The 18,914-nt window shown below is 36.5% G+C and overlaps 1 protein-coding gene across 5 annotated transcripts in view; it reads right to left on the reverse strand.

Moving 5' to 3' along the window:
• Positions 1-18,914, reverse strand: part of CPEB4 (cytoplasmic polyadenylation element binding protein 4) — a 63,721-nt gene that overhangs the window by 15,190 nt on the left and 29,617 nt on the right. The window contains exons 3-6 of one of the 5 annotated variants that reach the window (XM_070517078.1): positions 12,317-12,358; positions 11,309-11,359; positions 2,521-2,544; positions 646-819 (exon numbers count right to left, since the gene is read on the reverse strand). In XM_070517078.1, coding sequence (XP_070373179.1) covers positions 646-819; positions 2,521-2,544; positions 11,309-11,359; positions 12,317-12,358 — 291 coding nt within the window. The remainder of the gene's footprint in view (positions 1-645; positions 820-2,520; positions 2,545-11,308; positions 11,360-12,316; positions 12,359-18,914) is intronic. The other 4 variants (XM_014832879.3, XM_070517079.1, XM_014832880.3 and 1 more) reach the window with 4 other exon arrangements.

An 18,914-nucleotide genomic window follows, 5' to 3' on the forward strand; every position in this document is an offset into this window, starting at 1 on the left:
AGCACTGAAAAAAGGCAGGAAAGAAATAGGAAAATACATAAGTGAATTTGGCCAAGGCAGCAAACAAGACAAAAACGTAGTTAGCATCTATCTTTGCCCACAATAGAACCCTTGAGAAGTTTTCCCAGTGACATTTTCTCTTTTTCACTTAGTCCAATCACTTGCTTCAGTGGGTTCCCCAAGTCCTGCTCCTCTTCCTTCTGTGAACTAATCTTACATGCTATGATAGGAAGATATGACAAGAGAACAATGCAACCAAAACTGAACACCTGGAGGGGCCAGCCCGGTGGCACAGCAGATAAGTTCGCGTGCTCCACTTTGGTGGCCCAGGGTTCATGGTTCCAATCCCAGGCGCAGACCTATGCATCGCTTATCAAGCCATGCTTTGGCAGCCATCCCACAGAGAAAAATAGAGGAAGATGGGCACAGTTCAGGGTCAATCTTCCTCAGCAAAAAGAGGATTGGTAGCAGATGTTAGCTCAGGGCTAATCTTGCTCAAAAAAAAAAATCCAAAAAACAAAAAACTGAACACCAGGAGCAGATAAGATTGTTGTTATAATAAAAGCAACCACTATCTATGAGCTATCTATCTACTATGTGCCACAGTCTTGGCACGGTGCTATAAACAGTGCTTTCTAAATATACCTTCATCGATGTCAGGAGGTAATCCACCCACAAACACCTTGCGAGAATATCGTTCCACTCTTTCTCCATTCTGGTGAGTGAAGCAGTGAGGTGAACCCAGGCCACTATGAAGAGGTTGATCCCCACGGCCATCATCCAAGAATCCATCTTCCATTGGAAACAGTGAAGACTGACCTGGAACAGAAAGCAGGAAAAAAGCTAACAGAAAATGTTCTTTGCCACTAGTTATCTCACACAAAAACAAGGAAAATAGCAGATGCAATAAAATTGCTGCTTTCACTTTTCTCACTGAATAGGATCACTTAGATATGCTCTTGAATTTCCATCACCTTAAAGGTCTAATTGACTCAGGAGAAAGCACATGGTTAAACAGAGGGCTGCTCAACTATCCCACTGGGATCCAGAAACTTCAGTGAGGTACAATGGAAGTACAGTAGGAGAGAACACTCTTTTGAAAGCAGTTGGCAGCACACTGCCTTGGCAGGGCCCTTGGGCCATTGGCAACCTAGACATGTACACTAAGTATTAAATGGACTATCAGATGTTAGATCACTTAAATTCCCTTAAAACATCGAATAATATAGCCTGCACAATTAGCCTCTAAGAAGGTCCTCAAAACGAACAAGTCAATTTTTAAATTGAGCACTCAGCTTAGTTTACCTTAACTAATGGGATATAATCAAAATCCATTTAATGCTGTTATCCAAATTCACTGTCTAGTTTCATAGAATTTAAGATTTGGGGGCATGTTGAAAATCTATGTTCTTTGAGTTGAGTACTTATCAGCTGCTACAGGTGCTATTTAATTCTAAAAACAAGTCATTAAGTTTGTGGTTTGCAAATCATATCATATAGAATATATAAGCAGAAAAGACCAGAGATGCCAATGTAGTTAATATTCTTCCCATATTTAACTGAGAGCAAAATACGAACTTTTAAATCATAAGCAAAACACAGAGACACAAATAACTGCAGAATCTCTCAAGCACTGTCTTGTCACTTTTCAGACTGCCAATTTACTTCTAGGTACTACATAGGGAATTTGTTAATGGATCCCACAGACATGCATCTTCAGTGTTCTTCCTTTATTGAAACATTCCACTGTCCTTTTGTTGCCACACTTGTCTTCCTTTCAACTTTCATTACTAAACACAAATGATAACAGTATATTTGTTACCAATTTATCCTATAAAACCACAGCTTAAAAGAGTTATATAATGAAGATAAAAACAACTGTAAAATTGGAGGTTATTTCCTGAATCATCTTCAAAAATCACTTACAGTATAAAGCTGCGCTATTTGACTGTCTAACTTACTTTCTTGTAAAAAGGCAAAAGTACTACACGAGGCAAAAACAAGGTTTATTCAGGCACCTCTAGGAAATGATTCTTAAAAATTCTCTAAAATTTCTAGAGCTTTTTCCCCCAATGTTTGAAATTTACAGGATTAGTCATTCATTTGCCTAATCTCATTTTAAACCAAATATATTTTGCTGACAATTTTTAAAAGGAGACATAAGGTATTCAAGTATAACTGAACCTCCAATATGTTGTAATCAGGTATTTTGAGACCAGTCAGATTCATATTTTCCTTTCTACAAATTCTTAATTTTTTTCTCCTAAGAAATTTACTTTTCAGAAAGGAAAAAAGGAAACAAATCCTCAGGTATAAATGAGTTTATAATATAATATAGGGAGATTATCCCACCGTTCTGACTCCTTCAAATTAGAATGTCTATAACGTTAACTATCACACATAAAGTATGTAGGGATCATGCCCCCCACCCCTTTCCCCAAAAGGGTTAGAAACTGAGCCAGCTTGGGTCCTCTCCAAATAAAACTGATAACATTCAAAAGTTAGAAACAATAATGTTACCTCTCCTGCGCCCATATGTCCTTGCTGCATGTCAAATGAGAAAAAAAAAAAACAACCTTTCAAACATTGTCAAAATAATCAACTGTGATTTCATCTACCAGCTTCCGAAATTGAAGAAATTTGGCTATATATAATTTTGCCTCAAAAATAAATAATTTGGATGGTGAGAGGTCAATTTAATGCATTCTTTCTTTCCTTCTTTTTGTTAACTTCTTCAGGGATACTGTAGACTGTACTGAATCTTAGTTGTTTTAAGGGAAGTTTTTTGCTGTAATATAACCCTAGGTCCAAACTAGTATGAAACTAAGGGAGTATGTTATGTAACATGATCTAAAACAACTACCACCACATTAGTCTTATTTTCTCTCACCATTCTCTGCTAACTAGTGATTCAATAACTACTGCAAAATTTAATTCATGGCTTTTTCACCACTACAGGATAAACAGTAATTTTATACTATCTCTCAATTAATCCCTAATAAAGAATATCATAACAAATCTTTAGGCAATTTATAAAACTTGCGTTTAGCCAAAGGTATCTTGTCCCTAATCAAATCTTCCATTATGTCCCAAATGTTGAAAAGTAGAAGGTTTGGCATTTTATCACCAAGTAGGCTGCAGCTAAGAAGAAGAGGAAAGTATATAATAAACTTATATAATTATATGTATTTCCCTGAATACTCAGAAAATGGCAGTATAAATTTAAATCAGGAGACATTTGAGAACACAATCTTCCCTGAAACAAACTGGCACTTATAAGCCCAGATTGTCCAAATACCTGAATTCTATTCAACAAACATTTCTTGAATGCCTGATCTTGTTAGGCACCATGGATAAATAGCACACGGCCCTGACTACATGGCCGTATAAGCAAATAATGATAACGCAGCATGCCTATTGCTAGAATAGTTATGTGTTAGCTGCAACAGAAACAGAGGAGGAGGAGCAACGGGTTCTGATTCAAGAGGCAGGGGAGGAAGAGGTGGCATGAGAGATGGACCTTAAAGAAAGAACAGAGAAGAGGCACTACAGGCCTGGGAACAGCGCAAATGGGTGCTGTAATGTTCACGGAAACGTGCCCAGAACAGAAGCATACAGAACAAGTGGGATCGTGGCTGGAGATTCGGTTTAAAGAGAAAGCTGGGATTGGTTTTCAAATTAGAAGGAATAGCATCTTTAAGAAATCATTACAAAATCTGGTCAGGGTTTTAATTCTTAGCCCCCTAGATTAATGCTAAATAAGCACAACTCAGTTATTACTGAGTTATAAATATAATTTAGAAGTACTGTGTGCGTATTTCCCAAAATGAAATTACATCTGATACCAAACTACATTTCTACCATTACTAGATAACATTGGATCTCACCAAAGTACTTGGGCAAATGGATTAAAACAACATAAAATCTCCTTCAGCTGTCAGGTTTCCACTTTACTAGGTCTTAAATGTGGGGAAGGGAAAGGTATTTTCTGTCAGCCTGACAAAAGTTAGGAAGACAAAGATACCACAAAAGCAGATGCTTAAGAACATTCTATTCATAGAACTGCTTCAAAAACAAGGGAGTCCAGGGACACGAATGCTTTGACAATCTTGCTTCTATCAATCTTAAAAAGTTGATGCTGCTTGAACCTCCAAGAAAACAGATATCTGAAAAGAGTAGGCTTTTAAAAGCTATAAAATTAACATAAAAACTCTCATAGCTTCCATTATTTCAAAAATAAATATAGTTTCAGGAAGAGTAAAGGCTATAGATCAAAAGTAAAAATCAAATACTCTCAAAGTCTTCAAATGTGTACTTTCAAACTTTGATTTTGTGCCACAAAATTAAGCTGGTGATAGAAAAGAATTCATGGTTAAAGTCTGAGATTAAATTCTGAAAACTATTTAGAAACATTATCCCACATTAAGGGAAAATAGGTTATAGGTGTAGAATGCTTATAACTATAAAAACTGCCCAATCAAACAGGGAAATTAATATCAATTAGTACCCAAAAAATAAAAACAATGACATTCTGGAGCACAGAAAAGGGAAATGTTTAAATTTTTGATTTCCACTTACTATAATACTGTTAATACTATACATTATTGTGAATGTAGATTTTGACATATGACATATATACAGGAAAGCACACAAATCCTAAGTGTATAGTTCAATGAATTTCCATAACATTAACACACCTATGTAACCAGAACCCATATCAACAGAATGGTAAATGGTGCCACTTCATCCCATGTATGAAAGACATACTAAGCACCCTTTCTCATCTATTTCAAATTATACTTGGTGCAAACATATTATCATGAAATACTTGTAACACAGATCCTCACCATTTTCCTGAGGAAAATGTCAGACAGATTTCCAACTCATGATTATTAAGTGTTGCATATTACTTGATGTTTCTCAAACATCCCAGGAAGTGGCAAGTAAAAACAAAATCACTTCAAATATGTTTAAAGAAATTTACATTTTGGAAAACTTCTAGCTAAGTCAGATGAAATAAGCTCTGCTCAGAACATTTCTTTAATTACCAAAGAGTACATTTCTAAAAGATTTAAAAAATGCATGCTATTATTGAATAAAAATCTTCTAGTGTCCATCAGAGTTAAAATGAATACTATTTACATAAAGTTTACCTACTTTTATTTTTATTTCTTAGTTTTGATTTATAAAAGTCCTCACTAATTAAATGTTCAGTACTGACATGATTCAACAATGCTCTAAAAGGGCAGGAAACATTATGGCTGTAAGTTTTTATAACTTCTGGATGCATGTTGTTGTTAGATCTATTGATAAATACTTTATTTCCAAAATGTCTTTACAGAATTGCTTAAAAATGCCCTATATTCATCATTAAATTCCCCCCCTAGTAAATAGTCCATTAGTCTGGGATGCCAGACTTGCAAAGAAGGTACAGAAAGACTCATGTTTTTTTCAATATACATTACATATATATATTTCATTATAAAAATGAAAATATTATTTATCTCTTAAACGGTATCTTTTTCTCATTTGTTCTAACATTCATTATAGTTAAAAAAGAAACAAAGTAGTCACAACAGTGATACTCATAAGAAGAAATACCTAGTATGCAGTTGTTTTAAAACTACAGCACACGTTGTGGCTGACACTAAAGCTCTCGAAGATGTAGTTTGCATAAGGTGTCTAAGTATGTATTATATGATTCTTATTGGGTAATTTAAAAATAAAGAAAATATAAGTAGATATGTGGGAAGATGCATATATCTTTTTTCTAGAAACAACCACAAGAAACTTTGGGGAGAGGAACTGGGATGGGGAAAGAAAGGATTCCACTTCTTGTTTTACCCCTTTCTGTACTATTAAATTTATTATTATTGTGTACACTGTATTACTATATTCGTTAATGGTTCCTTTTTGGTTTTCTTCTTGGTACTTATATTAAAAACAAACAAATGATATATTTAAAAAAGCATCCTTTCCTAAATGAAGGCATCTAATAGATTGCGTAAAGAATAGGACTTAGGCCATGAGGGATAAAATATTACTAGGCTTTAGTATATAATGAAAGATTGATCCTATTCGGGCTCCTCTGGCCTACCACTGGCTCTCCATCTACCTCCCATTGCCTCCATGATGAGAAGACAAATAGCAGTGCTATTTGGAAAAACAAGGGAAGAGAGCTCACATTAAAAGATGTTATCAAATAACTGATTTTTCCAGTGGGAATAAAGAAAAAGTGTATGTGGGGAATTAGTCAAATTAGTAAATCAGTTAAAAAGATATACATCAAGACCTGGAAGCTAAAAGGAGTTAATCTGTTAAAAGAATAAAGATGGTTGAACCAAAAAGCAGACAATCATCACAAAGACCAAGGCAGACAATTCAACAAAGATGCAAGGAGTCATTTTAAATGATTTTGTAAATCAACCCCTAACTTAATGGACTCATTGTCACAAAATTATTTTAGATATATGCTTAATAGTTAGAATTTCCTATGTCACATTGGCTTGTATTTATATTATCTTGTTGGTTCAACAATATGAAAAGAATGTTGATAAGATAAAATCAAGATATGAGACTGTTACTTGTAAAGAGCTATCTTAGAGAAGGGCAGAAAATGTATCGCTAGTTTCTGTATATCCTTAACCCTCAGATTCTTATTTATAAAAACAGAGAGCTGACAAGAGAATAATGAAAGATACCAGATGTATATACGATGGTCAGATAGTCAGATGCTCAGTAAACAATAATTTTCTCCTTTCCTAAAAAGTAAACTGATATGGTTAGGTTGGTCTTCAACAATCACTCTCGGCTTTTCATTACTATTCTAAGGCTAACAATTGTAGAGCACTTTAGAGTTTATAATATGTTTTCATATTATCTTTTTCATGAAGGGATCTTTCTTTCAACATGCTCTTTAGTATAGCAACTAGAACCATATTATATACATTTTCAATAAGTGACTACAATCTACATTTCTTCTGGGTAAATTATACCCTCCCTTTTCATAGGTTTCTGCACCTCTCCCTCCTTAAGCAAATAATCTTCCTCCTTTCATTTCAAAGAACTATAATTAAGAGATGCTGTTCTATGCTAACCTTTAAAAGATATCTGACTGATCTCCTCCTGTGGGACAAGCAAATATTTTAGTTGATGCTGCAAAGTGAAAGACATCCACAGAGGAAAGGAAATATACACATGAATCTGTTGAAATATAATATATTTTGTTGTTCTTCTATAACTTTCCCTGCCACAAGGTTCATTTTTGAAGCAGCTAATGCCAAGGGCCAAAGCAGTGGAATGGGGAAGTTGGGGAAAAAGTACCATGCACAGCACTTTTATGCATAGGTGGGGGTGGATGCATGTTAGTTTTCTTGGGCAAAAGCTTTAAGCTGGGTAAAAGCAAAATTAATCTTTTAATCTGATATCTATCTCAGAGCTAAACCAAGACACACCAGATGAATCGGAGGTAAGTGGAGGTAAGTCTGGCCTACGCTGAGCGATCCTTTCTGACTGAGCTGAGAAACTGAGTTAAGTTTCAGGCTTGTTTTTCATAACCATAAAATGGATATTCTAACTATATTCCTATTATGTAAGATTATGTAGGAAAAGGTATCTATTAAGGGATGAATTATGCCACATCCGCAAAATTCACATGCTGAAGTCCTAACCTCCAGAACCTCAGAATGTGACTGTATTTGGAAACAGGGTCTTTAGAGAGGTGATTAAGGTTAAATGAGGTCACTGGGGTGGGCCCTAATCCATATGACTGGCGTCCTTATAAGAGACTGGGATACAGACATGCAGAGGGAAACCCATGTGAAGACAGAAAGAGAAGACAGCCATCTACAAGCTAAGGAGAGAGGCCTCAGAGGAAATCAACTCTGCTGACACCTTGATCTCAGACTTCAGCCTCCAGGACTGGAAATAAATTTGTTTAAGCCGCCCAGTCTGCGGTACTTGTTATGGCAGCCCCAGCAAACCAATCCAGTATCTAAAAAGTAGCTAGAAAGTTTGGGGTTTTTATACATTTAAAATCCAAGGATTTCCCCCAAGAATGCCCCTCAAAAAAATCTCTACAACTAACAACACAGCAATACATCGAATAATTCCTTAGAATGTGCACTACAACATTCTTAGCATAGTCATCAATTATTTGTTGAATTATACTGGCAATGTCTTTTACGAGTCATGAGTGTTATATGAAGGTCACTGTACAGTGTAACAACTACTGATAGAGCACAGCCAGGGGAAAGAGAAGTAATTTGATCCACTGGATGAGGAAGTCCTTTTTACCTGTGTACATGCAAATTCCAATATTTTCCAATATAAACTGCTGAAGGTGGTAGACTACTCTGAGTCTTTTTTCTTTTTATTTATTTAGGATTTAAACCCTACTTCTTTCCAAAAAGCTTTGAGACTGCCTGAAAATTTCAAAAGAAGTTATACAATAAAAATCACAGTTGAAATTCAAACGTTCACGTGAGAGAGAAAGAACAGCTCTTTCATATTTTTATCCAAACAAAACAAGAAATGGCTTTCTAGAGGCTTGGAAGAAAAAGCTCTGAAAGTTACAGTTGAAACAAAATAGAGTATCTATATAATCACCTTTCTAAAGGTTTTTAAAAGCCTGAATAGACTATTTATGATGGACAGGGAAGAACAGCTCCTTGTAGTTCCTAAAAGTCTTAAAATTGAATAATGAATACCAAGCAACACAGTATATTAGGCTTCTGTTTTCAGTTTTAAGAAAAGCCTGCATGGATATAAGATGTGAAGGGACTGCATTTAAAAGTCAATAATATAGTAAGTTTTAGGTTATCTATCTTAATAGACAAAGAAAGCATGTTCAACTACAATTTTTACAAACTCATCTTAATCCCTTGTTTTTTTCCTCATAAATCTTTAGCACTATTATTCCTAGCCAAAAAAATTACATTCTAATTATTTTAATTTGACTATGTGCCAAGTGCTATGCTAAATGATTTACATGCATTTAACCTTCACCACAACCCTATGAGATGGGTAGTATTTCTGATTTTTGTGTTTGTCTTTATTAAGCACAATTAATGCATTACACCAGATTTGCAATATGGGTACCCCCAAAACCTGAGCTAAAGTGAGAACAAAGCTACTAAGAATCAGTACACGAATGAGATGAATTTCTATATAGAAGCAATCCATCACAGAAAATGTTTCATAAATTTGACTGAAGAGAGTGGCAATGCCTATGCCTAAGTGAAGGAATTGTCTCAACACCCCTCCACCCTTACCTTGCTTTAATTTCATGACTTTTAAGCAATCTTCTATAATCTGGACTTTGCTATTGGAGAGAGAATGGGTCTATCAGTCAACTCCAGCATCTGGTCTACCTAGAAGTTTTATTGCTCATTATAAACGTATAAATTGGCATCTGGTCCTAGGTGCTTGGTAATTAAGAACTAACAGTTGATCAAACATGACAAAATCTAGTTCTGGGACCCTGCAAAGCTGAATACTAGATCTGAGACCATGGCAGCCATAACCCCATACCTTGGATATTGCTTGAGGAGCCAGCAAGTTTCCCCTCTTCGACATCTCTTTGTTCTTTCTTTATCTTCCTATCTTTCAGTTTGAGACAATGTTAGCCTCAGTCAGTACTTTTATAATATACAAAATTTCCATGTATGCAACAGTAAAAACCATCTAGTCCCCTTCTAGAGTCTATGGACCACTAAAATTTCAAAACATAAAAGTTTATTTTTTCTTTGCCAAGTAAGGGTCATTAGAAATCATCTCTTCATTTAAAAAAAGGATATTAAAAAGAGGATAAAAGAAAAGACAATCTCGTAATAATAGACTCTACAAAAAAAGTTAACTTAACTTTAAGGCAAACCTACTAAAGAGTGTTATTTTTCTCACCTCAAAGAAGACAGACTCCACAGGGAAGTGAACTAATTTAGCAACTTCATGAGGAAATAGGGACAAAGAAAAGTTGATCACTTTGCCTAAGATCCCACAGAGTGTCTCAAATTTTTGTTCACTACAATTTCCAGCACATAGACCTGACTGGAACCCGTTCCAATGGAAAAGCTAAAACCACGCTACAATGGCAACCGTTATATTATTCTCCCTTATCCTGATGCCATTGTCACCACTGGGTTTGGTTTTCAGTCTACACACATTTACGCTGAAATATTATATTTTGGAATTATTTCTGGCAGCTGTAGCATGAAAAGACCAAAGTCTGATGAACAAGTGAGGTTTTTATAAACTGTACAATCTCCAGAGGATCTAATGCAGTCAGCAACTCTCATAAATCAAATTTCCTTCTAATTTTCCTGGCCCAACAATCTTACGTTCTACAGAACAAGGATTTCAAACACTAACCAAAAAGAGATCCAGTCATTAAAATAATTTTTAATTCGCTATTCATAATATACCATAGACAAAAATTAGAAAGTTTTTTGGTCTTACTTTGTTTTTGGAATGATGAGAATATAGCTACCTAGTTAAGACCACTTCTTAGAAGTGGTGGGACTTAAAATGAGTTTTGGCAAGTGGAAAGCATCAAGAACACAGAAATCTGAAATCCATATTCAATAGTAAATGAGCAGAAAAGAAGTAAACAAGACCTCTGTATTCCACCCAATCATTTTCAACTACAGTAGTCTAAAACACTTTTTTGATTCTTGAGTTTTTTCTGTGAGTAGCTGTCCCCACCTCCCCTGTGAACTTCAGTTTGCTTCAGCACACGCTCATAAAAAGAGAACTCGATGACACAATGGCAATGTTTAGAACAGGCAAGGAGAATTTACTGAAGGCACTGTAAAGGCCAATAAAACTTCACTTTTCTTGTAATCATTAGACAGCAAACAGTGAATGACCTTGCCCTTTGCAATGTCAGGCCCTGTGGTCTTAAGGCTGCTTTTTCTGGTTTGAGATCTCTGATTACTCTCCCTTTCTCCTGGAACATTTTTCCAACTACATGGAAATGGTTTTTATGTTGACATTTCAAAGGTCACTCCACAGAAGCTAACGTGGATTAAGCCATTCCTATCATTATGGGATTCTCATTTATTCTCACTGTCACCAATCTCAAGACAGAATCAGCTGGCTCTCGAAGTTTAAAAAAGTTCCTGTCACAATCTGGAGGAAAAATAATTATTCATAAAATAGCTGACAGATTAACAGCAACTTGCAATTACCATTACAGAACAAATGAATATCATTTCCCCACTTGCTGAAGCACAACTCCTGCATTTTCTCCCCTAGTACTACCGTGTTTCAGTTCTGCGAACTTCACTAGGGTAAACCAATGATCACTTACCATTAATAAGCAGAGAGCTATCGGATCCTGGATATGAATAGTTTAGACGACCTGAAGGTAAAAGAAGGCCGTTACTAAATTTATTTTCGTAGATCGTTTAAACCTATTCAATAACAAAGCTGAATTAATTGCTTTAATAGGAAAGGTATTTAAAAAGATATGAGATAAAACTTTGCTGTGCTAATGAACACAATGAGTCAGAGGACATATCAATTAGCATGTTCACAAACATTCAAAAAGAGAAAGTTTGAAAGTGGGAAAATAAAATATCCTTCATACTTAACCATTCGATCATTCTAATTTCCAAGTACCCATACAAAGTAATTTTCTTCATAACATTATATTCTAATACCAACTCATAATAACAATCTTCCATCTTTTGGCCCCACAAATGTGAAAAATTTTTTGCATGTGTGTAGTTTGCTGTTGTTTTTTTAAATGTATGTAATTAGCAGGAATATTTTTCTATATGATCCATAACAAAAGTGCCAGGCTTATGCCTACATGTACAGACACATTAATGAGTTTAAATTCACATTTTGGGGAAAAAGTATAGAAGGTAAAGAAAAACACATCATTGTGCTTCACATGACGGAAAATATCAAAGCACACAGCACAATGCCCAGAGCACAGCAGGTACTCAATAAATGCTGGGTTAGTTTCCTTCGAATTTTGAAGTGGTTCAAAATGTAGTTTTGAACCTAAAATGAGCACCCAGGATGCCCAGAAAAAAAGAATTTGTAAAGTACTAAAATTTTTGGAGGATGTGCCATCTTCCAAATGGGTAACCACCCATAAGCGGGGGAAGAGCACTGGGATTTCTCCATTTACAAGGAATTACATTTCTGTTTTGGAAGAACATCTCCATCTAAGTTAAGGCACACAGACCACATACCATGCACCTACTTCTTAGTGCGTACAATGTACCAAGTTCTATGCTATACGTTATAAAAATCATCATGGCAACATTTTTAAGTCTCCATATTCCACATGCCCATTTACACCCACCTTCATAAGAACAATGAAGAACCCTCGACAAGTCTTGCTCACCTAAGGAATGGATAGGGGAACTTGATTGTTAATTATCTACCATAGTCCAGCACTCACTCTATAAATCTGAAGTACTGTAAGAATTTAAAATTGACTCAGAATTACAAACACTCCACTAGGAAACAGCAGGCTAAACTACAATCCCATAGAATCATAGCAGACTCTCCAAGGCTATGAAAAAGTGGGTTAGCAGAGGTTCTCATGCCTTGAGGCATGAGAAGGGGCAAGCCTTCCAAGATGCCAGGAAGACTCTACCTAGTTCCACTGAACACTGTGGGAATCAGAGCTAATACGGGGTCCTATCAATCCAATAGCCGAGTATTTAGAACTGTTTAGAAAGGAACTTCAGGCCTCACTATCCTTCAATTTCTCAAAATTCTGCTTCTTCGACATAGTCTTCAAAGAAATGAACTCATGCCATGCAAAGAGAAAATTGTTCTCTATAGCTAATAGCTTTAATTAACCCATATCCAAAACTTAGAGTTTAATATGAAACAAAATCTGAACTTAATAATTTTTCTACAATTTAAAACCAAACACAAGGATTGTTTTTACTATTGTTGTCAATTGTTCCACTTAAAATTTAGGCTTATTCCTATTTAGAGAGTGGACGTAAAAGTTAATTTTGGTATTTAAATTGCTGCCTAAAAATCAGCTTCATTATTTAATACTAATGTACACATCCAAGTATCCAAATCCAGTGAATTCCATATGAATTGTTTTAACTACAAGTCCTGATCATATGACCTGTCACAAGTATATTTTTAAAAAAGCACAGACTTGAGACGCTGGAATAAGAACATGACCTTAACTGTTAAAAACTTAGGATGGGGCCAGCCTCGTGGCCAAGTGGCTAAAGTTCCACACACTCCGCTTCGGTGGCCCGGGTGTGCAGGTTCAGATCCTGGGTGTGGACCTAATCCACTCATCAGCCATGCTGTGGAGGCAACCCACATACAAAGTGGAGGAAGACTGGCACAGATGTTAGCTCAGGGTTAATTTTCCTCAAGCAAAAAAAAAGAAGATTGGCAACAGATGTTAGCTCAGGGTGAATCTTTCTTTCTCACACACACACAAAAAAAACTTAGGAGGGGTGAGTACTGTTTTCGAATCAGTTAACTCAAAGTAGCAGGTGATTTTCTGTGATGGAACATATGTATAAATGTTATAGTTGTAAAACCCTCTAGTAAATGAACTAACAGAGCTATCACACGTACCATTTTTATTTATCATAAAACTTTTTTAAAAAGATGAAGTAAATCAATACAGAAACAAAAATATTTAACCATATTAATCAAAGTTAAGAGGAAATGTTTTGTTATTTCCAAGAAGATATTCAATTTTTTAACGCTTACATTCCAACTGAAACCAGGGCTGTTCCATATAAACTATAATGCCTCTTATTTTGACGCCAGGAAGGGATAACTAATAATGAGGATCCAAAAGACAAATTCCCAAACTGGGTGGTCCAGTTTAACAAATCAAGTTCCACCTTATCAGAAACTCACTTCTGGGTACCTTTTAAGGAGGGAGATAAGAAGACTATTTCAACTTGACAGGCACAAAAATGTCCCTTAACTCAGTTCTCAGGGTTTGCCTCAAAGTACGTGTCCTAAAGGGATCCCACCCTCTCCCCCCAAGGCAGGTGACCTTTTTCTGCTCTTTAGACTTCTGAATACAGTAATTCTATCCTTCCACTAAGACAATAGGGCGCTGACGAAGCACTGGCAAAGTTCATAGTTTAACTCTGAAAGTGATACTTATTTTTAATTTTTTTGACCTGGTCTTGTGATATGAGTCCTGTGAGGCTGGAACCAACTTTGGCCTCTGAGTAGCAAATACACCTGTGTATTTTGGTTTAACATTTTGTTAACCAATCAGTAATGCTTTCTACTTCAATTTTAAAATATACACAGTTATACTGAAAAAGCTTTTTTTTTTTAACTTTCATAATGCTTCCTTAACCTGTCTGCCCTATCCTTCTGTAAATTCTTTCTATAGCTAAAATATCTAGAGTCATGCATTCACCACATCTACTACAGATAACACGTCACCTCCTCTCTGGAAATCTTCCATCAGCTCCCATTCTCAGTGCCAGGTGCCTTTAAAGTCTCCCACAGCCTTTCACACTCTCCTTGCAGTCCTTTCACTTCTGCTCTACCAGCCTCTGTGCTCTCTGCATACCCGCTTGTGCTGGCATTTCTGCATTTTCTACTCCATGGCTAGACTGCTGACAATCCCCCTCCTCCCTCATCTGAGACTGTGGCCCTCTTTCTGGAGGATATTTTTCAAATCTTTTTTTTTGTTTTTCAGATTCACCTTTTTCCAGGGTACCTTCCCCAAAAAGGAAACCTCCTTTTTAGATTAAGTCACCAAATTTTATTTCTAGCTATGTTGCAACAGCCAATCTTCTTAGGTAATCATTTCAGCTACTGGCTAACTTATCTCTTGTACATTATAGCCCCCTTAGGAACTAGAGCTTTTTTCCCCTGGTCCCTTGAGCTTCTTGATTGGGCACCAGGTAGCATTCAATGAGCTCATTCCATGGAACTTAAAACATCAGCATTTCACAAGTGAATAAAAAGAAGTAAAATAAAAATAACTGAGCTATCTGAATATGAATATAACCCAGTGTTCGTGGGTTTTGTTTTTTTGATAACTCATGTATCTATAAACAAAACCCAGGTTTTGGCACATTAAGAATTGAATTCCTCAAGGGAGAAGGAAGGCATTAGGATTTCAGGCAAGTTACCCTATCTGATGGATAAAATTCACTCTTTGAAGGTTCTTTGTATTGGCTGTGTTATAAATACAAAGAAATACTGCCTGATCAGCAGTCCTAATCTTAAGGGACTTTACGACGGGAAAGCAGTAGTCTCTGGAGGCCAGCTGTGGCATCTGGAGCCAGAAGCCTGGATACATCATGCAGAAGGCATAGACTATATTTGGTGACATGACTCAACCTAGCCAAATATAGGCAAGTGATACAGTGTGAGTCTGGGGAACTACACTACCAAATTCTACAGCCTAGAAGATCCACACTCCAACCAGGCAATTCTATGCCAGGTATTTGCAAGTTGGAGAGAACCAATATTTACTAACGAGACTAAGAACTGCTGGGGGGAGGAGGTGCTCAAAAGAACAGTATGGACTATCATATTCTTTTAACACACTAACTAAAGTATCCCAGTCAATGAGATGAAAGGAGAAAAGACTAGAAGGAAATACTCTAATATATTACCAGTATGTGTATGTATTGCTTTTAAAATTAGATAAAATAATAGTTATTTCCTAAAAAGTAACCCAGATATTATTGCTACTGATGATTCAGCAAGAAATGATACAATAAATGCCGCCATTTCAAACACACACCGAGAAATATCAAATGTTCTACAGTGCTATTATATTTCATGCTATGACCTTCTCTTCTTCAGAGTCATGCCCATTGTTGGTGACATGGTGCAGGCCAAGGACCAATAATAGGGGATAATTCTGCAAGGTTGTCCAAAATATAGCCACGTAGTCCTATAAAGTGACAAGTAGTGTGAAATTCTAATTTTTTTTATTGACTTACTATAAAAACTTAGATAGTCCAAAGAAAAGGGAGGGGTTTTCAGAGGACACCATTAAAAACTTCTAATAGGGAAAAGTAAGTACGGGCTTAGGTCCATTTCTAAGGTAGACCAAAGACTTATACACACAATATACACACACGTATATCTACATACACACATGCTTGCTGTTGTTGCCTAACTAGAGGTGCTCCTGCTGCTTCTGCTCCTGCTAATTTGTTTAGTTCACGTCTAAGTCAGTCAAAGCTATACTGCCATAAAGAATTTCTTAAAGGAGGCGTTCCACCTGCCTTTCCGCATATGCTGTTTTTACCAAAACTGCCTGAGCCTTGCAGCAAGATGGCGCTGTGGGGACCTGGACAACGCATAGCAAAGCTCAAGAAACGTGTAATAAATTCAGTTTCTGAATATCAACTTTATACTTATACAGAACACATATCAATATGAACTAATAAAAATGTATTCAATATGGTCTATCATTTAATGATATAAATAATTATTTTTAATAATTTATTCTATTGACCTAAAAATAACTCCCCAAATCAAAATCAGCAAGCTTATTCCACCTGCTGACCAATCTGTGATACAACCAACTTCCAGTGAAGACAGTCTCATGTAAAAAAATCACAAAGGAGGAACTGGCCAGAACTGACATCAAGTGGAAAGTCTTGCCCTGTCTCCCACAGAGCCATTTAAATTACACACATACACACACAGTTTAGGCTCAACAAAACTCTTCTGTGGGGGCAGACTTGTCTTTCAGGCCTACAAAAATACCGGCATTCTCTTGCCTATCTCTCCAGTTCATCTCTTCACATGACCATTTGCCGTCCCACATTAGGTACTCCAGGCATTCGAAACTACTGGCCCATTAACTTTTACTTCTGAGTTCCTCCCTCTGTCTGGAACACCTTCCTCTCTCTCTGCCCACCATGTCTCAACCCTCAAGCCTCCACCTTCATGCCCAGATAGCTTCTCTCTTAAGCCTCACATCCTATGTAAAGTCCTCCTTGCCCCAAGCCACCTGCTCTCCGGTTCCTATGTGCTCCATACAACATCCTTTATACTTATTACATTACATTTAAATTACCTATTTCTAAACTCTCTACCTCTAGGGCAACAAGATCTTTGAGGACTGATTTCGGGTCTTGCATCCCAGAGCTCGAGGCAGACCAAGGTGCTCAGTGAATAGCTGTTGAATGAATGACTGAAGCAAAGCCAGCGACTGGTGGTCTCTCTGCCATGGAGCATGCAATGAAAAGGGCAGTCAGATCAATCCCATCTTGTGAGGCAGGGCACAGTGCTTAGCTTCTCTGAGCCTCAGGTAAAACAGATATTTCCACTTACTTCACAAGGCTGTTGGGAGAAATTCATGAGACAATTTTTGCAGAAAGTCCAGAAAAGTCCCCAGTATACAGTAAGTGCTCAATTAATTTTAATTTCTTTTCCCTCTCCAACTATAAACCAGAGATAACCAACAATTTTCCACTTGTGAGAGAAAGAAAGAGGAAGGATACCTTTCAGCCAAATAAGACCCAAACTGGAAGCTTGGAGAAGGGAGTGGCCATCTGGGGGGTTTTTCAGCTTCAGAGAAATGAGAGTTTGCTAGTGTTCTTGGTTACAAACAGGGATATAATTCTTCTCTGGGAGAGAGAAGGGAAAAAAACCTAATTCCTTAGTTTTCTAATAGCCAAACTGGCAAAGCAGCAGCAGGATTTTAGGAAAGGAAAACTTGGAAATTCAGCTTAAAAATTTTCCTTTTAATAAAGCCAGGGAGGATCTTCCTTTTGTGCCAAAAGCTCAGATTTAATTTTTCAATTGTGGTATGGTAGTTGAAAAACAGACTGTAACAGTGGCAAAAGAAAATATCATTTATCTATAAGTCAAGTCAACAGGGACATATTTCTACAGATTGTGGGAGGTTTCATACAAAGAAAGATGGCTTTGACTATAACTCAGGGCAGGTGCAAAGTTGCAAGATATAAAAGCACCTAAGAATTTCAGAAGGGAAGGTCTAGAGAGAAACTAGCAATGAGCTGACCCAATTGAGGAATTCAAAAGATTTCCTACTGCCAGTAAACCTCACAACAAACCAGCAAGCAGGAAGGCTATTTTTATCCCTGCCAGAGGCCTTCTGACTCTGGATGCTACATTTAGAGGACAGAGCAACAAGATAACTCGCCTTAAGAGGATGTTATGATACCAGAGATTAATGGCAATTTTTCAAGCTTTAAAAAACGAGGCATAGTTTTTGTCTAAACTAAACCAGCCAAAGCCAGTTAAAAAAAGAGAAATGGATAATAAAATGGAAAGAAAAGTGGAAAAACAGACCAACGGGTAGTAGAAAAGTTTTAAGTAGTCTAGAAAAAAGCCAAAGCAGTAAATTAAAATTCTCCTGCCTTGCAAAAAGTTTGATTAAAAGAAATGTGTTACAAGAGACACATTTTAAAAGAACCAGTGAATAAACATAAAGAATTGTAGGACTGGCCCCAAGGTAAAAATGATTTTGAGAAACGGCTCTTTGTACTGACATGAACATATAAGAAGATCAAGTCAAACTTATGAAATCCTAAGGGACTATCAGCTATGTTGCCTGCAAATGATTCAGAATCAGAGAAAAGAGAGAGAAGCTGCTCTTAAAATTGGTTACTGTAGTCCAAACCCCAAAGAGCAACCAGCAAAGTCACTAGTTGGCCTTCTGCATACACACCTATCATCAACTCTAATCACTTATTTAATATAAATTCTGATGACTTCATTGAAGCTTAATGAAGAATGTACTTGAATTTCATACCTGATCTAATTTCACCTCTTGTTATTTCTCAGAAGGCCCAGTTCCTATTTTTTCCTGTTGGTACTCAAGGCATTGAGTCTTGGTCTTATTTATTAGCCTTCAAAACACAATAGTAAACAGGCTGCTCAAAGATATCTGCTAACTATTTGGAGGATAAGCTGCATGAGGCCAGGAGTCTTTGTTTTTAATC

The sequence above is a fragment of the Equus asinus genome, chromosome 9 (assembly GCF_041296235.1).
Source record: "Equus asinus isolate D_3611 breed Donkey chromosome 9, EquAss-T2T_v2, whole genome shotgun sequence".
Taxonomy (NCBI): Eukaryota; Metazoa; Chordata; class Mammalia; order Perissodactyla; family Equidae; genus Equus; species Equus asinus.